Here is a 23,826-nt window from a genome sequence, read left to right as displayed (position 1 = left end):
CCCAATGCTCATCGCATCACATGCCCTCCAAATGCCCATCACCCAGTTACCCCCATCCCTTCCAGCAACCCTCAATTTGTTTCCTATGATTAAGAGTCTCTTATGATTTGTCTCCCTCTATGATTTGGTCTTGTTTTATTTTTCGCTCCCTTCCCCTATACTCTTCTGTTTTGTTTCTTACATTTCACATATGTGTGAAATTATATGATAATTGTCTTTCTCTAATTGACTTATTTCACTTAGCATAATACCCTCTAGTTCCATCCATGTCATTGCAAATGGCCAGATTTCTTTTTTTTTTTTTTTTTTTTTTGGATGGCTGAGTTGATATTCCATTGTGTATATATACCACTTCTTCTTTATCCATAGTTTGGCTATTGTGCACATTGCTGCTATAAACATTTGGGTGCACGTGCCCCTTTGGGTCCCTACATTTGTATCTTTAGGGTAAATACCCAGTAGTGCGATTGCTGGGTGATGGGGTAGCTCTATTTTCAACTTTTTGAGGAACCTCCATACTGTTTTCCAGAGTGGCTGCAGCAGCTTGCATTCCCACCAACAGTGTAGGAGGGCTCCCCTTTCTCCACACCCTCTCCAACACCTGTCATTTCCTGACTTGTTAATTTTAGCCATTCTGACTGGTGTGAGGTGGTATCTCATTGTGGTTTTGATTTGTTTTTCCCTGATACCAAGTGATTTTTCCTGTGTCTGTTATAGCCATTTGGATGTCTTCTTTGGAGAAGTGTCTGCTCACGTCTTCTGCCCATTTTTTAATTGGATTATTTGTTCTTTGGGTGTTGAGTTTGATAAATTCTTTATAGATGTTGGATACTAGCCCTTTATCTGATAAGACATTTGCAAATATCTTCCCCGTTCTATAGATCGTCTTTTGGTTTTGTTGACTCTTTCCTTTGCTGTGCAGAAAAAGCTTTTTATCTTGAAGAGGTCCCAACAATTCATTTTGCCCTTGCTTCCCTTGCCTTTAGTGGTGTCTCTAGCAAGAAGTTGCTGTAGCTGAGGTCAAAGATTTTGCTGCATGTATTCTCCTCAAGGATTTTGATGTTTTCCTGTCTCACATTGAGGTCTTTCATCCATTTTGAGTCTATTTTTGTGTGTTGTATAAGGAAATGGTCCAGTTTCATTTTTCTGCATGTGGCTGTCCAATTTTCCCAACACCATTTGTTAAAGAGGCTGTCTTTTTTCCATTGAACATTCTTTCCTGCTTTGTCGAAGATTAGTTGGCTGTAGAGTTGAGCATCCATTTCTGAGCTCTCTATTCTGTTCCATTGATCTATGTGTCTGTTTTTGTGCCAGTACCATACTGTCTTGATGGTTACAACTTTGTAATAGAGCTTGAAGTCTGGAATTGTGATGCCACCAACTTTGGTTTTCCTTTTCAACATTCCTTTGGCTATTCAGGGTCTTTTCTGGTTGCATACAAATTTTAGGATTATTTGTTCTAGCTCTGTGGAAAAAGTTGATGGTATTTTGATAGGGATACACTGAATGTGTAGATTACTCTGGGTAGCTTAGACATTTTCACAATGTTTGTTCTTCCAGTCCATGAGCATGGAACGTTTTTCCTTTTCTTTGTGTCTTGCTCCATTTCTTTCATGAGTACTCTATGGTTTTTCTGAGTGCAGATCCTTTATGTCTTTGGTTAGGTTTAGTCCTATGTATGTTACAGTTTTAAGCCATTTTTTGCTTTTGTTGAGACAGTCTGGAATTTTGGGTCAGAGTCTCTTTTGTTAACTGATTATTTTATTTTTTTTAAGAGATTTTATTTATTTGTTTGACAGAGAACATGATCAGGGGGGAGGAGCAAGGGAAGAGGGAGAAGCAGGCTCCCTGACCCCGATGTGGGGCTCCATCTCATGATCTCCCGGATCATGGCCTGAGCCAAAGGCAGACTCTTAATCGATGGAACCACCCAAGCACCCGTTAGCTGATTATTTTACATCTATGTTTTAAGCATCATTTCCTTCACATTTTTATCATTTTGTATTTATACATACCCAGTTACTTAGACTGAATTCTGTCTTTATTTCATTGATCACTGTTCATTTTCTGGTACCATAAGTTCCCCACTCAGGAGCTTTTTATTTTAATTCATTTGTTGATCAAATGAACTCTCCTTTTGAGCAATTTTTTTTTAGGAAAACTGGATGCACCTGTTTTCTATTTTTTGCTGATGTGACCCACAGTACCTTTTCAGGGTAAGAATCACAGCCATACTCTGGATCAAGAGACACCCCCTTACCTAGGGCAGGTAGAGGTTGCTGTTCTAGGGTTGAGGGCTGGCAGATACCACGGGGCTCCTTGGGCTGCCTCTGTGTGGACACAGGCCTAGTGGCCTACTATCTCCCCCCACTCGCTGCTCACGCTGAGCAGACACACAGTCAGGTCCATGCCACAGTCACACACGCTATATAAATGCCGAGTCTCCTTCCTCCTTGAGTAGGGCAGCAGGTAATCAAGCCGGTAGCCAGAACTTTAAGGTGTGATGGTCCCAATCTGGTTTGAACTAGTACTAAAAACACATTTGTGTGTTACATCAGCACATCTCATGTCAACTTGCCTTGCTCAGTATCAGCTTGTCGCTGTTGGCTATAATTACAGCTTTTCATACTCAGCTTGTCACCACGGAAACCTGGTTAGAGGGTCCTGGCCAGCTGTCTTTGAGAGCAGATGCATTCCAGCCAATAGCACATGATGCCCCCAGCCCTTTCTGCTTTCTGAGGGACCCAGTGCTAGAAGCCCCGGTTCCCTTTGGAAAACCATCCAGGTTTTCCCCATCATCAAAATTCCGACTCCAGGGGTGCCTGGGTAGCTCAGTCAGTGAAAAATCTGCCTTTGGCTCAGGTCATGGTCCCAGGGTCCTGGGATCGGCTCCCATATCTGGCTCCCTGCTCCATGGGGAGCCTGCTTTTCCCCCTCCCTCTCCCTCTGCCTCTCCCCCCTGCTTATGCGCGCTCATGCTCTCTTTCTTTCTCTCTTTCTCCCTCGCTGGGTCTTAATTTACAAAAGTGACTAAGTGACAACACAGAGGCAAATGCCCTTGAAAGAACAATCTATTGCATATAGTTCCCAAGAGAAGGGGGCATGCCACCCACAGGTTTGGTCAGGAGGCAGGAAAGAGTGAGGGGAAAACCTAGGCCAGGGCCTTTACTGGGGTTTCTACAGGAAGGGCAAGGCAGGGCAGGGTAACTGTCTTTGGATTGGCTAGTTGAAGCAGTTTAGGGAGGCGTTGGGGCATACAGGGCGGCCCTGACTTGATTTAGGGCAGGGGGATACTGGCCGGGTGGGTAAGGGTCAGCTAAGGCAGTGTTTGGCGGTGTGGGGATGAGGGCTTGTCACATGACCTGCACGTGCCTGCAAAAACCACATCACAGGGCCAATAGCAACGTCTTTGGCCTGTAGTTTGGCCATGTGATGAATGGATGCCAAATAGACAAATATAGAATCTAAGAAAAGTTAGAACACATTGTCCCTAAGTTAGTTCAGGTTGAGAAATGCAAAAATAGCATTTGATTTAGCAAACCTGTGCATGATTTTTTAAGAAGTTGAAGAGGGCAGGTCCCAGGCCAGACTGCATGGGCTCCAGTTTATGTTCTTGTCTTCCCTGTTCTCTCTGCACTGGGTGTGTCCTTGTCTGTAAAATAGAGTTATGCTGATACCGACAGGACGGGATATTGGTGAGAGTTAAATAAGTTACTTTATATAAACTCCTAAAAACCGTCCCTAACACATACATAGTGCTCAACAATTACTAGGGATTTAACTTCTTAGTTTTTTGTAACAGTTAAACACCTCAGGGTCAGATGGCATATGAAGATCACATTTTTTTAAAGATTTATTTATTTGCCAGAGAGAGAGCACCAGCAGGGGAAGCAGCAGGCAGAGGGAGAGGGAGAAGCAGACTCCCTGCTGAGCAGGGAGCCCGATGAAGGACTTGATCCCAGGACCCTGGGACTATGACCTGAGTAGAAGGTTAACGCTTAACCGGCTGAGCCACTCAGGCACCCCTGAAGATCACATTTATGATAATTATCTTGACCCCTACATCCCCCAAATGAAAATTACCATGATCCGATTAATTCCTTTTGAATTTTTCATTTCTGTGCCATATTTTAATTGACCTGGTATTTAGATCGTGACTTTCTGGTCTGAGATCAATTTTCCCTGAAGGTTTTTACTGATTTTTTTTTCCTCAATGACAAAAGAATAATGAAATGCTATGCCCTTTTTTAAAAAAATCTTACTAACATGGTATTTATTTGCCTCCCCTCTGTCAAACCCTAAGCCAACCACTTTCTGCAGGCTACCTGGGGAGGTATAGGAAAAGGAACATACAGGGCAGATGAGACTCAGGAGAAAGACTTATGGGAGGTGGAGACAGCTCCTTCAGATAGTGAAGAGGATGAGAAAGGCCACCACTAGGCAAAAGAACCTCATGGCCTCCAAGAACGCAAAGCCCAGAATGGCATAGGAGAAGAGCTCTTGCTTCAGAGAGGGATTCCTGGCCTACCCCATGATGAGGCTCCCCAACACAGCAGTCCCAGTCCCAATGAACTTGGCTTCCCTGTCAATGTTCCTTGAAATGCACTGGTTTAGAAGCTATGGCTGGGAATAAGTGAGGTCAGGGGATGTGGGGCTGCCAAGCTGCTGAGGTTCTTATAGGGTACCCCATCTGTCGGTGTCCCTTGTGCTTTTAGCCCCACTGCAGACAGTGAGAGGTGAGAGGTGCTCCTGTCCAAGAAGGGGGTGGAGATGAACTTTGCACAGGCAGACATCACAGGGAGTGAGGGCTGTGGCAGGAGAGCTGCTCCCAGGGCAGAGAAGACAAGAGAGTGAAATGTTATGCCCTTTTACAGCTTTTTGATTTTACCTTCTGTTGTGCAGAGCCTTCTCTTTTCCTGTCAGAAACCCCTGTAAACCCTCTTCGGGCTCCAACCTGCACTGGTTACTGAGAGCTGACCTCATGGGACTTCCTTCTACCACCCTCCAGAGTTGGAAACACTGTTTCTAGGAGCCCGCATCTTCCTCTTTTTTGTTTTTCACCTGCATTTTGCTGGAGCCCATCCTTAAATAGCCTCTTTTTTTTTTTCAATTTTATATAAAATATTTAAAATTTTTTTCCAATTTATTTATTTTCAGAAAAACAGTATTCATTATTTTTTCACCACACCCAGTGCTCCATGCAAGCTGTGCCCTCTATAATATCCACCACCTGGTACCCCAACCTCCCACCCCCCCTAAAATATTTAATTTTTAAAACACAGGCTATTCATGTCACATAAATATCTTCAATTTTAGGTTAGCTGCTATGGTCAGCAGAATTATCGACTGTGACTATTAAGAATAACTTAGATACTGTCACTTATAGGAAAGTCTAAAGCGCTAAGACTCACCATATTAAAATTTCAGATACTTGAATACTGTAGCTATTTTGCTAAATTTCAAAATATTTCTTCACTTCCTGCAATGTAGTTTTATTATAAGTTGTTAGTACGCAATATTCAAATAAAAGCAAAATAATTTTTCTTCCATTCATTTCTTTCTCCCCAACAACAAAAAAAAGTTCCATCGAAAAAATAAAATGATCAACTGAAATCAACTCATTTTATAGCAGTAAAATGGTAAAATATCCACTTTAAAATATCCTTATTGTCACCAAACTATAATGTTTCCCATATACTGTTTTGAAGTGAAGGGTCACAAGTCAATAGAGGGCGTGGGGGTAAAAAGACTGAGTTTAGAACTGGAGCAATTTCCATTCTAAAACAGTTCTATTAAGTAGCCTCTTAAAAAGAGAATGTGTAAGGAAAACTTGGAGTCCTTGCAGATCTAAAAAGTCTCTACTTTGCTCTCATGTTCAATTGATAGTTTGGATGATAGAACGCTGGATGCATACCTTTTTTCAACCTGTGTTGTTGATGATAAGTCTGATACTGTTCTGATTCTGGTTTCCTCATAGGTCTATTTCTTTCTGGAAGCTTCTAGGATCTTCTTTTTTATACTTGGAACTAAATGATTTTATGAGTATGTAACTATTGCTTTTTTAACTTTTCATTTTGCTACCTTATATTCAATAAAAATCCTTTAATCTGAAGACACATGTTCTTCTTCAGGTCCAGGAATTTTTTTTTTAATTTCTCTTTCTGGGAAGTCTATTATTAGGAGTTTAGATCCCTCCAACTGAGCATTTTTGTTCCCTATCACTTCTTTTACATTTTTCTGTTTCATTCTGTGTTCCACATTCCAAATTTCCTCATTTTTCTCTTTCAGCCTTTATTTTATTTTATTTTTTTAAAATATTATTTATTTATTTGACAGACAGATAGGCAGAAAAGCAGTCAGAGAGAGAAGAGGAAGCAGGCTCCCTGCTGAGCAGAAAGCCAGATGCGGGACTCGATCCCATGACCCTGAGATCATGACCCGAGCTGAAGGCAGAGGCTTTACCCACGAGCCACCCAGGTGCCCCGATTTTACATTTTTATATTTCCACTTTGTATTTTTAACTTCTAGAAGCCTATTATTCTCCAGTTGTTGCTTTTAAGTCCCTGAGTTTAGCTTTCCTACTTTAGTCAATTAGTTATCAACATACCTGATTATTTATTTTTCTAGAAGTGTCTAAATAGAGATGGACCTCCTGCTAGAGGCCTGGAGCCTTAAATGTCTTAAAACAACAATCATTTCTTTGCTCTTGAGTCTGCAGTGTGGGCTGGGTACAGCAGGGAGGTTCTTCTGCTGAGACCTCCCAGCGTCATCCGAGGGCTGCAGTCATGGACCATTTAACTGGGGGAGGGGTTCGAGAAGGCTCCCTCCTCTGCAGAAGGTGCTGGCTATGGCTGGGGTGTCTCCGTTCTTCTCCATGTAGCCTCTCATCTTGTACACTGGACAAGGCTCTCTCACAGGATGGCCACAGTGTTCCAGACAGTGAGAAGGGAAGCTGCCTGGCCTCTTGAGATCTGGCCAGAAGTCCCGTGTTCCTACCACCACGATCTGTTGGTCAAAGTAAGTCACAAGCCTAGAACAGATGTGAGGGATGGGGAAACAGACCCCACTTCTTGATGGGAGGAAAGGATAATAATTAGGGGCCATTTTTTAAACTTCTATAACCTCCCGGCTTCTCACTCTATCTTACTCTGCTCAGGCTGCCATAACAAGAGAGCACAGAAGGAAGGCTTAAACAACTAGAATTTACTGTTCACACTCTGGAGGCTAGAAGTCCCGGATCAGAGCTCCGGCAGAGCTGGTTCCCACTGAGAGCACTCTTCCTGGCCTACAGATGGCTGCCCCCTCCGTGTGTCCTCCCACAGAGGCCAGAGAAGCAAGCTCTCTGTTGTCTCTTCTAAGGACATGAATGCCATCATGAGGGACCCACCTTTACGGCCCCATCTGGCACTAACTACTTCCCGAAGACCCATCTCCAAACACTGCCTCCCAGGACATCAACATAGGAATTAGGGCATGGGACCCACTTCAGTCCATGGCACCCTCTAAGCCAGGGCTTCTCTTAAGGAACTTGAGTTACATAAAACCTTGAAATTCAGATGAGCTCATGGCCTCAGCCGGCAGATTTTGGTGTGCTTGCAGGCACTGGGGCCCTATGTGCATCCTACTGTTACAAGATTTGGAGCTTGCAATCTGGTGCAGGAAACAGGCATATACATGGATAGTCAGAACTGTGTGTGCATTGCAGTGGGAGACCTGCACAGTTCTGTGGAAGCTTCTGGATAAATGTCATTTCCTAAAGGCTGGATTTCTTCATCCCAGCCCAGGGAGGAAAGAAGGAAAACAGGTACAAAGGCCTGGAAGCAAGAGACAGCTTGATGTGGCCAGGGAGTGGGAGCGGCTCTGTCTGGCTGATCCCGAGGGCAGGGCAGGAGGAGGCAAGAGATGGGGCTGGTGAGGGAGGCAAGGCTGGTAGAGTTCTGGGGTCCTGTTGGCCATGCTGTGGAGTTTAGCTTGCCTGGTGGAGTTCCCAGGAGGTTGACATGCTGTGTGTGCGTGCATTTGTGTGTGTATATGTGTGTGTATGTGTGTTCAGGTAAAGGGTTAGGGAAGGCTGTGCAGCCTCTCTGCCAGGTGGGTTGACTCCTTAAGAAACTCTTTTTACAAGACCAAAGTGGAAGCAGGAAGACGTCTCTGTAACAGGCCATTTCCTGTGGCTTTTCAAGACCAGGCCAGCCTGGAGCTTGTTAAGCAGACAGAACATGGTCTCCCTAAAGACAGAGCCTGAGTTCTGTCCCCTGAGGATGATTCCTTTGCTTTGCCTTCCTCGTTTATTCGTTCAATTTGTTAGTCGGCAACATTCTTGCCACGCTGCGGCTCCTCGCGGGGCCCTGGGAATACAGGGGTGGCTCGGGCACAGCCTTGCCCTTGGGCTCCCAGCTCCCTGGCTGGGCAAAATGCTGGAGCTGCTGCATTTGCATGTGGCCTCCAGGAGCATGGCAGACGTGCTCTGCCTCGGCTCGAGGTGGTGCGGAAGACTTCTGACGGGCAGTGTCACTGCCTTGGTGGGAGACGAGGATGAAGGGCATGTCAGGTGGAAGGAACAGCATGTGCGAAGGCCCCAAACTGTACCTCTGCGCAGACCCAGTTGCCTCACCTGAATTCATTCAAGGGCACTCCCGAGTTGTTTGAGAGACAGGAGCACATGGAAGGGATGGGGTAATGAGCAGGGACAGAGGTCTTGGGCCATCCATTGCCCATCCTCCCCAGTGGCTGGTCCCCTAGGATCCTCTTCTTCCTGACAGGGCTTGGCACTCACCGCCTTCTCCAGCCACAGCCATTTAGGAAACGCCAATGATTAGCGATCGTTATCATGGTAATTAAAATTCCCTGGGAACAGCTTGCCTAATATCCATCAGTAGCTGCAGTCAGATTGGCCGTGAGCTGAAATCCTAATGAAAACCTCGAAGCAGAGCACAAAGCAGTGCTATACGGGGAGGGTTTCATGCCACTGGCCACCCCTCCAAATGCTGCTGCGTGGGTCTTTTCTTAGCTAAAGGCATTTTCAAGGCTGGCCGCCGTGCTGGCCTTATCACTGCAGACCACACATGGGGAGAGGACTAGGGCTTTGCAGAGTCCCACGGGCTCTCCTGGAAGTGGAGGTTTTCCAATCTGTGGAGGGCTTCTGCTGCTGCTGTTCTTAGGGCAGGCCAGGGGTGGGGGGTGCTGGGCCAGGCCGCAGGGCATGGGCCTGGATGCTCAGAGCAGAAAAAACGGGGTTCAAAGTCAAAGCTCCGGTCCTGCATTTTTCAAGGCATGAGAAGGTCTGAGAATGGGCAGGGATTCACGTAGGGGGAGGAGGCACCCCTTAGCCAGCTGGGATCCCTCCCACCTCAACTCATCAGTCCTGCTCTCCCCTGTGGAAGGCACTTTCCAAAACACTGCATTTCACATGCTCCTTCCCAGGAGTGTCCTCCACAGTGGGTAAGGCCCCTGTGTGCTCTGGTCACCCCTGCTGTGGGGGCTCAGGAACTGCGGTTCCTCGAGCCGGTCTGGGATCTCTGGCCTTTCTGGTCTTCTGGTCTCTGTCCACTGCGGTGGCGTCAGAAGTAGGCAGACCCCAGGCCCGAGGATTATGAACTCATGTGGAATGACTGACCCACTGGACCCCAGGGTAAGCCCATAGGGTCACTCCCTGCTGAGCATAAATGTCAGAATGAATTATATGAAAGTTAATGGGGGGATTTATAGATCAAAAATAATTGAATACCAAAAAACTACTGACTGTCCACATGTTCATGCAATGGAGCCTAATAACTTTGGGCTCTTTATCCTATTTTGGGGGGTGAGGGCAGCAAAGCAAAGCAAGCTTTTGTTTTGTTTTGTTTTAAGATTTTATTTATTTATTTGATAGAGATCACAAGTAGGCAGAGAGGCAGGCAGAGAGAGGGGGAAGCAGACTCCCCACTAAGCAGAGAGCCCAATGCAGAGCTCGATCCCAGGACCCTGAGATCATGACCTGAGCCGAAGGCAGAGCCTTAACCCACTGAGCCACCAAGGCACCCTAGGTTTGTTGAGCAATAGCGAAGTGATGGTACAAAGCTCCCAGAGAGTGAGGGGACCCAAGAGGGTTGCCATCTTTATCCTATTTTCTAAAAGCACTTTACTGATCAGTATTTTTTTAAGCATGGGGTCGGGGTGGAAGTGGATCATTGCAACAGGAGATGAGCCTGAGGCCTGGGGCCTGTTGGCTGTGATGAGCCAGGGGACCCAGGAACAGCCCCGGCTGTGGGTGGCACTGGCGCTCTAGGAAGGGCTGGGAGGACATAGTCAGGGAGGTTTGCAGGAGAATGCTGGACACTGGTACACCCTTCTTCTTTTTTTAAGATTTTATTTATTCGACAAACCACAAGCAGGGAGAGTGGGAGAGGGAGAAGCAGACTCCCCACTAAGCAAGGAGCCCAATGCAGAGCTCAGCCCACAACCGTGGGATTGTGCCGTAAGCCCAAGGTAGACGTTTAACTGACAGAGCCACCCAGGCACTCCTAAACACTTCTTCTTTATCCCTCTTTAATCTGAAACAGTTAATCCACTTCATTAATTACAAGGACTTAGGTGAAACCCTCGGGTCACATCTCTAGGAAGATGACAGCTGTATGGATTGGGATACTTTCTGGCAAACTACCTATAGCTGCCAGTTCAGCCATGCCGCCTGTTTGCTGAGCATCTACTACTGTGTGTCAGACACGTGCTAGGAGTTCGAAGATACAGTGGTGAGTGCCCTGTCCCTGGGCCCCTTCCTGGATGGTACAGCCTTGTGGTCTCTAAAAGTGAAAGGACCAGGGGCACTTGGGTGGCTCAGTTGGTTAAGCATCTGCCTTTGGCTCAAGTCATGATCCCAGGGTTCTGGGATCATGTCCTGCATCTGCTTCTTCTCCCTCTGCCTGCTGCTCCTCCTGCTTGCGCTCTCTCTCTGTCAAATAAATAAAATCTTAAAAAAAATAACATGAAAGGACGAGTCAAAAGGCAGACATGACTCAAGTGTCCATCCATGGATGAATGGCTAGATAAAATGTGGTGTAGACCTACCGTGGAATACTAGTGTTGAACCTCAAAAAGGAAGAAAATTCTGACACAGGTTGTGACACCTTGAGGATCTTATGCTTAGTGAAAGGCCAGTCACAAAAAGATCAATACCCCAGGATTCCATTCATATGAAGTACCTAGAGTCATCAAATTCTTTCTGAGTCAGATTCTCAGAAAGTAGAATGGTGGCTGCCAGGGGCTGGAGGGACAGGGGACTAGGGAGCTGTTGTTCTGTGGGTGCAGAATTTCCACCTTACAAGATAAAAAGTGCTCAGGAGATGGGTTATACAACATGAGTGTGCTTAACACTACCGAACCATACACTTAGAAATGGCTAAGATGGTAAATTTCACGTTATGGATTTATGTTTTAATATTTTAATATTTTATTTAGTTGAGAGTATGCAGGAGCAGGGTGGCGGGTGGGGTGGGCTACAGGGGGAAAACCAGACTCCATGCTGATCAGGGAGCTGGACAACAAGACAGAGGGCTTGATCCCAGGACCCAGAGATCATGACCTGAGCCCAAGGCAGACACTCAAGCAACTGAGCCACCTATGGACATTTTTTAAACTAAAATTAATTTTAATTTAAAACAAAAAAGGAAAGTGAGGACTATGCACATGCCTGGGCCAGAACCATGGTCCCAGCTCTGGAGGAAGAACCGAGAAGGCCACCATGAGGCCTCAGTGAGGATCAGGCATGCGTCTGGCCCTGTGGAGTCTCCAAACGCAACTCCGCATCATCTCTTGGTCTGTCCCACGGAAAGCCACACAGCAGTAACACATAAACCCTGTCACTGAGTCACCCTTGGTGTTGTCCCCTCCAGTCTTCTTCAAAGACGCCCACACAATGTGCCCCAGAGGGGACCATGGGGCCCCCATCCTCCCTCCTGTGGTACCTAACTCTGATAGCTGCAGGTCCCGACATGCATGTCCCCCACATCCAGCAGCCCATGGGAACTGCTCTGAGCTGGTCCCCAGACCAGACCCTAGATCTCACCGGGAAATGTAGTGCAGGCTTCCCAGCCTGAAGGCATTTAGCACTCCACTGGAGACTCAGCTCTTCTTCCTGGAGGGCGGTCTGGCAATGGATGTCCCCATCTAAACTTAGACGCATGCCTTGACCCAGCAGATCCGCCCCCAGGGTGTTTTGGTTATACCCATTATGGGTGTAAGGCCATAACGGACACCTGACTGATATGTTTGCAAAGATGATCGCTGCAGTGCTGTTCACAAGAGTGAAACTTCGGAAACCAGGTAAATGTCTATCAGTGGAAGGCTGGTTTAATTACGTTTCATAAATCCAAACTCTGAAGCCATGGAAAAGGGGTGGTGGAGACACAGAACAGTTGCTCTGATGCAGGGTTAGGTGGGAAGCAAACACAGGGTGCGTCTACAGATCCTTTAGAACAAATTGTGTTCATGCCCTGGGCATACAGTTGGTTCTTGAGGGCTTGCTCCATTCGATCCCCCCGAGGCCCAGCCCATGTTGGGGGGCAGGAGGCCGGTGTGCTCAGGGGAGGCAGGCAAAGCAGAGGCAGAGTGAGCCCCTCGCTGGCCACCTGTGGCCTCTTGGGCTTGGGCCGGTGTTCTCAGGAACCACGTAGCAGCTGCGCCAAGACAGGGTGGCCTTGGCAGCCACTGCTTGAGCCCCCTTCCCTCTGCCTATACGGCAGCTCCCTCCCCTCAAGGCGCCCATTCTGCAGGACACTCAGTCCCCGATGAGGTCTGCCTTACTGAGGCTTTACTCACCACTTAGCCACACTTAGTGAGCATCTACTTTGCATCTGTAAACTGTTGGGATGAGACTCTGGGGCCTCCACTGTGGAACAGAGGCCAGTAGAATGAGGGCTGGCCTTGGGCAAGTTGTTTAAGTTGTTGGAGCCTCAATTTTCCCATCTGGAAAGTGGGGATAGTAACAGAGCTTCTTCAAAGAACTTATCACCAGATGCCTCTGGCAATGGGGAGGAGACTTAAATTTTGCACCACGTCAATTTTAGACTATGTGTACACTCTGTCAATTCAAATAAATAGTTACTGTAGGAGGGCTGTGTGAGGATCAGAAAGGGTTTTTTAAAGGGGTCTCCACAGGCATTCATCCTACCGGATGGATTCTATGTTATTCAAGAGCCACACGAAAGCAGTCCCTTCTGCAAGGGTACCTGGGAGGGAGGGGTGAGTGATCTGAGCCAGGGACAGGGTTGGGACTCAGTGGCCCCAGGCCTAGCACTCTGGAGCATAAGAAGATGACTCATGATAGCTGAATGATTTCAGTGCTGCACAGTTAGGTGCCGAGTCTGTGCAGACCAATTACCTGGGTTGATCTTCTCTAGGAAAACCTGTTGAGTAGATTCTGAGTGGGAAGCACTGTATGTTCTTTGGCTCTGTTGGAGAACCCTATGTACTTTGGTATCTTAAAGGCTCTGAGAAATCCTGCAGTAATGCTTTGTTTAACCTAGTGCTTCCCAAGTGTACATGATTAGAAACTTTTTTTTTTTTTTGGTCCAGCCTGTGTTAACAACCCATAGAACTAAGGTACAGAGGAGGCTTGGGGATTAGGAAACTCTGTCCTAGAGAAAATCAGGGCAGCCTCTGGCCTTCTGATTTTAAATTCTCTCTTCTGAGGGGTGCCTGGGTGGCTCAGTTAGTTAAGCGTCCAGCTCTTGATTTTGGCTCAGGTCATGATCTCAGGGTTGTGAGACGGAGCCCGCCATGGAGCTTGCTTAAGGGTCTCTCTCTCCTGGGCACCTGGGTGACTCAGTGGGTTAAGCCTCTGCTTTCGGCTCAGGTCATGATCTCAGGGTCCGGGGATCGAGTCCCACATCGGGCTCTCTTCTCAGTGGGGAGCTTGCTTCCCCCAGTCTCTCTGCCTGCCCCTCTGCTTACTTGTGATCTCTCTCTGTCAAATAAATAAATAAAATCTTTAAAAAAAAAAAAAAAGAGTCTCTCTCTCTTCCTCTACCCCTCCCCTCGGGAACTTGGTCCACTGGTTTTAGGATTTCCTTGTCTGTCAGATGAGAGGAAGAGGGTGGCAGTGACGGCCATAAGCATCTCATCTGTCTGGTGGCGTCTTACATTCATTCCAGAGTCTGGTCCTCGTGGCTGCCCTGTGAGACAGGAACTCTTCCTACATTTCACCTCCTGGTGATGAAACTGGGAATCTGGAAGGTCCATGTGTCCCTATCTCACAGCGGCCCGGTGACAGATCCAAGGCTTGGACCCCAGCCATCTGCTCTCAATCGCCAAAGTCTTCTCTGAGAAGGTCACGTTCCTTCAAACTCTCCCCCACCCCCCTTACTGAATACCCTGAACGTATAACCTTCGGTGGAAAAGAGATCAGGGAGTACTTGGCATTTCTTGAAGTAGGCATGGAGAGTTTGATGACCGTATCTCAGTGCTGCTAGGAATTCTAACCTGGGGCTCTCCAGGACAGCTTCCAGTATTGCACCGTCCCCCAGCCCGGTCCTTCTCCGAGCTTCCTGCCACTCGCTCTGCCCCAGAGCCTCGAGGGAAGGGGCAGAGGGGAGGAATGCAGGTAGCATATGGAGCACCTTCTGGGCACCCACAGCACAGAGTCCTTTCCAACAGGAGAGAAGGGCGGGCCAGTATGGGAGTGCAGTACAGGGAGGGCTGCCCTGCGTCCCTTGCTCTAAGCAGATGTCACCCCTGCCAGGTCTGGAAGAGGTCGGGGGCCTGGTTCTACAAAGGGCTCCCCAAGTACATCCTGCCGCTGAAGACCCCTGGCCGGGCCGATGACCCCCACTTCCGACCTCTGCCCATGGAGCCCACCGAGCAAAAGCCCAGAAGCACTGAGACTAGTCGTGTCTACACGTGGGCCCGAGGGAGAGGTAAGTCCCCTTTGCTGCCTGTCACAGTCCTGCTGTCAGCCAGCTGGGCAGTGCTAAGGCACCAGGCCAGGGTCTGCCACACCTGCATGGGGCTCACCCTGGCACATCGTCCCTCCCTGGGCCCTCAGCTTGCCACCCACGCCCACGTGGGCGGCTGGACCTTAGCTCAGGGATCGCTTGGAGCATGGGGTCTGCTGGGGGGCCATTTCACAAGCAAAGGCTTCTTTGGGGCTAGGCATGCTGTGAGCGCTATGGATCTTCGCAGGAGCATGATACCTACTGAGGTTTCTCGCAAAGTATGAAAATGCAGCTTTCCAAAGCTGGCCTGTACCATCTCTTCTTGGTGCTTCTGTTGCATCTCTGGAAGGAGGACACCTGGCTTCCCTGGTCCTAATGAGCAAGATGACTGTGCCTGGGGCCCTCTGGGTCACATGGAAGCTGCACTGCTGTGGCAGCCGGCCAGGTGGCCGCCATCGGAAGGGAGCTCAGCCCCACTGGTGGTCACAGTACCTGGTATGGTAGACGGCCCTCCCCGATTTGCAGGATGCTTTAATGTTCGTGATCTGCATTTTTAAAATTCCTGGTCTCACATAAGGCTCCAGAGGTGATCAGGGTGGGTATTTAACCCCTGTTTTAGAGACGTGTAGCCTGAGGCCCGGGGAAGAGGTTGCACTTACTGAGCTGCTGTGTGGCTGAGATGGGACCAAAAGGCCCGGTCTTATCTTCTGGGTGGCCGGGTCTTATCCTCTGGGCCCTTGCTCCTTCTGGCCTAAAGGGTCCAAGTTTAGGGTCTGCGTAGACATGGCAGCTGTTTTTGTGGGGCTCTTAAAGATCTTTGTGTTTGGTTTAAGACCTGGCATCTATCTTTTGGGCTTTTTTTCCCTTGTTGCAAAATTAAGGTATGTTTATTACAAAATATTGAAGGCTGCCAAGTGATATCCTGTGGAAAGTAAACGTCAGCTGTAGGTCAGCCTGTCCAGCCATGACCAGCATTAACAGCGGGGTCTCTGGTCTCCTGAAATCCTCTTCTAGGCATCCCCTGCCTCTTTGTCCAGAAGGCCTTCCTCACAAATTCTGCTGGCCTCTGTTTGCACTTCTCCTTCTCACAAGTTCGCCATCACTGCCACAGCAAAACCCTTGTAGGGACCGTGGGCAAGGGCAAGGGTCCCCTGGGAAGATGGGCAGGGGCACAGGCTACATGGCACTGGCCTCAGGGAGGAGCCCAGAATGGGGTTTTTTGGAGAAGTGGCTCCCTCCTCCACTCGGTCCCTTTTCCACCCTCCAGCTGAGGCTTCCTCATGCCCCTGCCCTGTTCAGGGCACACCTGTGTCCCTTGGGATGATGGAGGAGTTACAGCTGGGGAGACAGAATGTTGTTCTGATGGGCCCCAGGGGTCCTCACTGCCCTGTGTGCTCAGCATTCACGTGGGGCACATGTTCATACACACTCATGTGCTCACGCACACCCCGGGAAGGACAGGGCCTCCTTCCCCGAAGTCATGCAGACACAGATGGCCTTTTGATGATGCGGGTGAGGAAGCCAGCAGCCCACACACACACAGGTGGCATGGTTTATTAACTGAGTTTGCACTGTGGCCAGGCCGGACCATGTGGAGGTCCTCCAGGTGAACTTGGGCTCCGTCTGCAGACTGGGTCGGAAGCTTCCAGGGTTCTGGAGCAGGAGGCAGCACATCCTTTATGCAGCCCCCGGGCCAGGCATGTTGCAATTCTGTGATGATGATCCCCATTTTAGTGACGAGCAGGAAGGGGGGTCCAGGCAGATGACTTATGTGTCTTGCCCATGGGCAGCAGAAAGGTGACAGTCGCTGGCTCCAGGCCGGTTGGAGAGGCCCAGAGGGTATCTGCATACATGCAGAGATGGGGTACACTGGGGGGTGCATGGAGTACATGGTGTGGGCAGGCCTGAACTTGAGAAAGCCCACAGTCGAGAGGGAGGAAGACTAGGAGCTGGTGGACAACATGGAGGAGGCATTGCTGGGGAGGGAGGACGAAAGCTCAGAGGTTCTCTGCCACAGGAACCAAAGCATCAGGGGTTTGCAAGGAGGGGGTCACAAGCCTGATCCTGTGGTTGTCCTCTTTGATGAGCCTCTGCAGAAGTGGGATCTGTGCTTCCTGATTGAGTTTGGTTCCCCTGGCCATTGCAGACCCTACCATGTACTCACAGAGGCATTTGGTGGCTATTGGACCCCCGTGGGAGACTGGAAGCCCAGGCCACCTGGAACCATCCTTGTGATGGGCCTGGGCCTGGGACGAGGGGAGGTCAGCCCCACACTAGCCCTTCTGTGGCTTCCTGGTGGTGTACGGGTCTGGAGGTCAGGCTCTGCCTAATGCTCTGCCTTGCCTGTCTGGAAGCCTCCTGAGCTGCCAGGGGCTACTGCCTCAGTCCCAATTCCTTCTCAAGCTGTTCTCCAGGCTGTCAGACTCCTGGCAGCAGACAGCCCCTAGCTGGCAGCCTTGGGAGTCTGGCATAGGAACCTCATGGGGCCTTTCCAAACCACTGACAACTGGAGAACCAATTAACATTTTTCCAGCTCCAGGAGTGGCTTCCCCTCCCCAGGCCTATCATCAGCCATACCCAGGTGCCTAGTAGTTGGTTGGGGTCAATACTATAGTTTTTAGGCCAAGTGAGAGCCTGTGTGGTAAGCCTAGCCCTTAGAGCACCCCATTCAACCCAAACTGAGCTCAGGGCCAGGCAGAAATAGAGGGACCAGCACTGGGGTGGGGACCCACCCCCACCACACTGGAAGCTACATACAGGCAGGGCCATGTCTGTCTGAATAGGCCAGTTCCTTACTACCTAGCATGGGAGAGGCATGGGATAGAGACTTCTTAGGTAAAAGAGTGGATGAATGAATGAATGAATGAACTACCCATACCCCACCAGGATATTTGAAAAACAGTGGAAGGATTTTCCCTTGGGCCTGCAGACTCCTCTGGGTCCCAGTTCTGTTGGACAACCCCAAGAGAGACTTGAGGACTATGAAAACCACCCCTACTCTCATGAAGCAGCTCTCCTCATGAAGCAGATCCCTTGCCTCTGGAAACCCCAGGACCATCATCCCCCTCCTGCCCCACAGTCCCTGCTTCCCAGCATGAAAGCTGATCCTAGGGGGCATCTGGGGGGCTCCATCGGCTAAGCATCCCCTCAGGTTGTGGTCTCAGGGTTGTGGGATCAAGCGGGGAGTCTGCTGCTTCCTCTCCCTCTGCACCCCCAACCCCACTCATGTGTCCTCTCTCTCTCGCTCTTGCTCTGTTTCTTAAATAACTAAATAAAATATTTTTTAATAAAGATTTTTATTTATTTATTTGATAGAGATCACAAGCAGGCAGAGAGGCAGGCAGAGAGAGAGGAGGGGAAGCAGGCTCCCTGCTGAGCAGAGAGCCTGATGTGGGACTCGATCCCAGGACCCCGGGATCATGACCTGAGCCGAAGGAAGAGGCTTAACCCACTGAGCCACCCAGGTGCCCCAATAACTAAATAAAATCTTAAAAAAAAAAAAAAAAAAGCTACTCCTGGCATCAGATGCTCTCTCTTCTCTTCCCCTACCCCTGTTCCTCTATATCTCTCTCCCTCTCTCTCCCCCCCAAATACATAAAAAAATCTTTAAAATGGTACTTGTTTTGTGCTTGCTACAGTAGCACATACACTAAAAATTACCCGTTTGAACCCATACCCCATCTTTTATTAAGTGGTTTATTTTCTCGTATCGATTTGTAGGCGCTGCTTATATGTTAGCGATGGTAGATGGCTGGCAAATGCTTTCCTCCTTGACTTTCCATTTTGTTTGACCTTGGTCTTTACTCATAGTATTTTACCATTCAAAACCTGTTTCTTCTCATTTTTGTGAAGTCAAGTATGTCTTTTGTTGGCTTTGTGGTTTCTAGGTTTCCTATCTTGCTTCAAAATGTCTTCCTCTCCAAGGTTAAAAACAAATACATGCTAAATTAAAATTTTAATATGAGAATAAAAGGAAATTGCTTAAATATGATACAACTACCAAGGAAGAAAAAATATCCGATACCAAATATTGCATTCACTGATAAAGAACCGAAGCCATGCTCTATCAAAATGCAAATCAAGAATACCCCTATCGGGGTACCTGGGTGGCTCAGTCGGTTAAGTGTCTGACTTTTGCTCAGGTTGTGATCCTGAAGTCCCAGGATTAAGCCCCAAAGTTAGGCTCCCTGCTCAGTGGGAGTCTCCTTCTCCCTCTGCCCTTCACCCTGCTAATGCCCTCTCTTGCTCTCTTTAAAAAAACAAAACAAAACAAAAAAACAGACATCAGTTGACAGTGTTTTGTAGTATTTAACTAATGAAATAAGGCAAGAAAATAATCTGTTGCTATTGGAAAAGAGAAAAAATTTTATTATTTGCAGATGATGTGACTGTATACTAAGAAAACCCAAGAGAGCCTGCTTAGACAACCCATTGGGATTAATAAGACAGTTTGGGAACCAACAGGATGCAAAGTAAATTGATCGTTTACACACCAAAAAAAAATGATAGTTTTACTCTCTGCTAATTAGAAGGAACAATGGGGAAATTAACTCATAATTGCAGCAAAAATTATAAAATACCTAAAAGTGAAGTTGAAACGCAATTGTAGGTTCAAATTGAAGAAAATCATAGAACTTTATTACAGGACAAAAAATAAAAAGCAAGAGACAAACAGAGAGGCAGACAAAGATCTGGATCCCTCTAAATTAATAAATGTAATAATTTCTATCTGATTTCCCAGTGGAGTTTTTAGGAAGGAACAGATTCAGACATTTCTCTTATCCACTGGATAAACGAAACATGGCTTAATCATACAGTGGAATATTATTCAACCTTAAAAAAGGAGTGAGCTACTGACATTGGCTATGCCATGGATGAACTGTGCACACTCTCTGCTAAGTGAAAGATGCCAGAGACAAAGGTCCTAACAGTTGTATCACTCTGATTATATGAAATGTTCAGAACAGGCAAATCCATGGGGCACCTGGGTGGCTCAGTCAGTTAAATGTCTGCCTTCGGGTCAGGTCATGATCCCAGGGTCCTGGGATCGAGTCCCAAGATGGGCTCCCTGTTCAGTGGGTGTCTTGCTTCTCCCTCTCCCACTCCCCCTACTTGTGCTCTCTTGCTCACTTTCTCCCTCTCAAATAAAGAAATAAAATCTTAAAAAAAAAAAAAAAGAACAGGCAAATCCATGGAAACAGAATGTAGATTCATGATTGCCAGGACCAGGGAGCTGGGGGGAAGGGGGAAGGATTGCTAATGGGTACAGAGAACATGTGATAAAGATATTCTGGAAAAAAAAAAAAAAGATATTCTGGAACTGAATAGTGGTGATGGTTGCACAACTTAATGAATATACTAAAACCATGGAATCGTACACTTCCAGAGGGTGAACTTGATGGCATATGAGTTATACTTCATTTTAACATAGTGTTTTGGGGTTTTTTAAAAAGATTTTATTTACTTGACAGAGATCGCAAGTAGGCAGAGAGGCAAGCGGGGGGTGGGGGGAGCAGGCTCCCCGCTGAGCAGAGAGCCCGATGTGGGGCTCGATCCCAGGACCCTGGGACCATGACCTGAGCTGAAGACAGAGGCTTTAACCCACTGAGCCACCTAGGCGCCCCCAAAATATTTTGTTTCTTTTTTTAAGAATGGCAAGGTATAGAAGGAGTTGCTTACTCTTAAGGCTTACTATAAAATTACTATAATCAATAGAAATAGTAAAGTATTGGCATCAGAATAAATAGAATATTTATTTATAGGATAAATAGGTAAGTAGAACAGAATAGGGAAATAATAGACCTAAGGAAGTATGGAAGCTGAACATAGGTAGTTTTTCAATTCAGTGGGAAAATAACAGGTTTATGTAACAACCAGAATTAGCATAATTAGATTTCCACCCGTTCCATATGTATTCAGAAACATGCCACAGAAAGATTAAAGATCTAAATGTTAGGAGCGCCTGGGTGGTGCAGTCGGCTGGGCGTTCAACTCTGGATTTCGACTCAGGTCATGAGCTCAGGGCCGTGAGATCGAGCCCCATGTTGGGCTCCTTGCTGGGCATGGAATCTGCTTAAGATTCTCTTTCCCTCTGCCCCTCCCACCCCTCTCTCAAAAAAAAAGTTAAAAATAACACAAAGAGGGCGCCTGGGTGGCTCAGTGGGTTAAGCCTCTACCTTCAGCTCAGGTCGTGATCTGCTCTCTGCTCAGCTGGGAGCCTGCTCCCCCCACCTCTCTTCCTGCCTCTCTGCCTGCCTGTGATCTCTCTCTCTCCTTCAAATAAATAAAATCTTTAAAAAAAATAACACAATATATTAGAAAAGATCCAAGATATTTTTTTCTGCTGTGTTATCTCAAAGAGAGCTGGTAACGCTCCTGCATGTGCAGAACAGGTTGGCTGACTACCCGGGTTTACTTCTCTCACCCTTTTCTGTACCCTGGGTGTTGATTTGGGACAAGGATTTGCCCACAGACCACCAGGCGAGACTTCTGTAAGCTTGCTTATAGCAGGTCATTCATTCTTTCCCCAGGATGGAGGAAGGAACAGAGTGACCTGAGTGGCCTTGGGTCTGACCTGTTTGTCTCTGAGAGAGGTCCACCTTCCCACCTAAACAATCTAATCTTTTTTTTTTTAAGGTTTTTATTTATTTGAGACTGAGACAGAGTGACACAGAGAGCACAGCAGAGTGGAGAGAAAGAAGCTGCTCCCTGATGACTGGGGAATCCCGACACAGGGCTCGATCCCAGGACCCTGGGATCATGACCTGAGCTGAAGGCAGTAGCTTAACCCATTGAGCCACCCAGGTGCCCTGCACCTGGTAGATCTAAATGGAGTGTGTGCTCCACACTGCTTTTCAGTGGCAGATCATTGCTCCCAGTTCATGGCAGTAATGACTAATGCCAGTTTGCACACTCCTGCTCTCTTTGCTCTCCTGTGAAAAAAAGGTGTAAATTTGTGGAGCCAGTACTATGCGTTCTTGGGTCTTAATCCCTTTAGAGCTTAGCCCACCTCTTTAGCAGACTTCTTTCCTTTGAGCTGGATTCTCACCCGTGGGCTATGTACAAAGATATTTGCTGGCCGTAGGGGTGGCCAATACCATATTAACCTGGAATATCTGGGTAATAACAGATTATCTGTTTTGTCATATGCTAGAAAGTTTAGGGAAGGCACCTGAAGCTGTGGTTCAGCAGCTCATTGATGTCAGGAGAGGTGTCTTTATAATTCTTGCTCTTTCCCTCATGGTCACAAGATGGTTGCAGCAGCTCCAGCCATCACTATAAAGAATGCAAGAAAGTTAAAAGGGGAGGCTGAAAAATCAAGCCTTTAACTTCTGCAGCCTTGCATTATGATAGAAGCAGACAGTGGGGAGGAGGGCTTGTCTTGGATACTAGATGAGCCTAATTCCCTACAAGAGCTAGAGAGAGAGCAGAATTTATCTGAGTGAAGTCATTACATCTGAAAATTATTCTCAGGATTTTGTGCTTCTCTCCCTCCAGTGACAAGGATCCTTAACATGATGGGGCTTTTTTTCTTCAGCCCCCAATGCTCTGACTGGAGGCAACATTGGGCAACATTGCCCTATCTACTGGATGGTTGGTCTGCCCCAACTGGCCCAGCTGTGGCTGAGCTCCTGAAATGGGGGCCTGAAGCCCTGAGTCTTTAGTACATACACTGTTCGAAGGGCATTCTAGGATGTGTCTGCTTTTCTCAGATGGGAACCAGAGAGCTGGGATCCCTTGGAGACCAACCTGAGCTTGGTAAGGCTTTGCCGTATTGGCCTTTACCTGGAGCCTGGGGCTGGGCAGGTAGGAGGGGACAAAAGCCCTCATCACTGCTCTGTGGCCTGGCCGGATTAGGGAGGCCTTTTCATTTTGTCTTCCACCACAGACCCATAAAGCCCTACCCAAGTGTACAGATAGCCATTTCCTCCCCACTCCTCCTCAGAGATAGCACAGAAGCCACGGTAGGCCAGAAGGTCCCTGGCTGCGGCACAGGAAGGTCTCTAGAGTTCCCATAGTGGTGGGGCAAGTGTACTTTCCCATCTCTGCTGAGCCGGTGTCACTGTCCCTCTGCAGGGCCCTCCCATGTCCTGCCCTCTGGCAGCCCCGTGAGCAGAGCAAGGGCTTCGTGGAAGGATTTGAACAGATTTACACACTGGGTGATTCAAGGTCTGTTTCAAAAAAGTACTTCAAGGTTTTGGATTTGTTCCAGTCGGATCGTTTTGAGAAAAATAGAGGGGTTTCATTATCGCTTCCTTGGTTCACTAAATTTTAAACACTTTTTAAAAAATCCTCAGCTGTGGTTCCGTTTGCAGTCCAGGGAAAGCAAGTGTCAGGATTGTTTGGGTTGAGCGGTCGGGTTCAGGTCAGGCTACAAGTGTTTACCCTGGGCCAGCCTTGCTGAATGACCCCCGGCTAACCCGCCTCCACCCCGACACCACCATGTCCAGTACACGGGGCGCCACATTGGCAGCAGCCAGAGCTCTGCAACTCATGGTCATTATCTCATCAGATGCTCAGACAGCCCATGGGGCAGCTTCAGGAAAGACGAGGAGGGGGAGGCTGTCCTACACACTTGCAGCCAAGAGGCTTCTGAAGCACAGGCCATTCCTCTCCCCTCTGGGTTCAGCATAGAGTAAGCTGTTGCCCAAATCACCACGCACAGTGGCTGTCCCCTTTCAGTTTTGGCAGGAGGATTTTTGGTTGCGAGGAATGGAGACCACCAAGGCCAGCTCAAGTACAGGGGTTGCTGCCAGGCTTCTGGTAAAAGTCTTCCAGAAGCAGAGGAGACAAGGCTTGTGAGACCTGGGGGATGGAAGAGTATGGGAGTGGCTGCTCCTCGGGTCAGCTCCATCCCCTGCATCTGGCGTGCCCTTCCTCTGGCTGCACTTACGACCCCACATCTGCACTCAGGGAG

General features: G+C 48.0%; 1 protein-coding gene and 1 pseudogene across 3 annotated transcripts in view; one reads left to right on the top strand and one right to left on the bottom strand.

Moving 5' to 3' along the window:
- Positions 1–23,826, top strand: part of RPH3AL (rabphilin 3A like (without C2 domains)) — a 141,890-nt gene that overhangs the window by 101,389 nt on the left and 16,675 nt on the right. For 2 of the 3 annotated variants that reach the window (XM_044248196.1, XM_044248195.1), the window contains 2 exons: positions 14,717–14,891; positions 22,986–23,078. In XM_044248196.1, coding sequence (XP_044104131.1) covers positions 14,717–14,891; positions 22,986–23,078 — 268 coding nt within the window. The remainder of the gene's footprint in view (positions 1–14,716; positions 14,892–22,985; positions 23,079–23,826) is intronic. The other variant, XM_044248197.1, reaches the window with a different exon arrangement.
- LOC122906360 lies at positions 4,405–4,811 on the bottom strand (annotated as a pseudogene).

The sequence above is a fragment of the Neovison vison genome, chromosome 5 (assembly GCF_020171115.1).
Source record: "Neovison vison isolate M4711 chromosome 5, ASM_NN_V1, whole genome shotgun sequence".
Taxonomy (NCBI): Eukaryota; Metazoa; Chordata; class Mammalia; order Carnivora; family Mustelidae; genus Neogale; species Neogale vison.
Note: the sequence above shows the minus strand (reverse complement) of the source record. Positions and strands in the feature narration are given on the sequence as shown.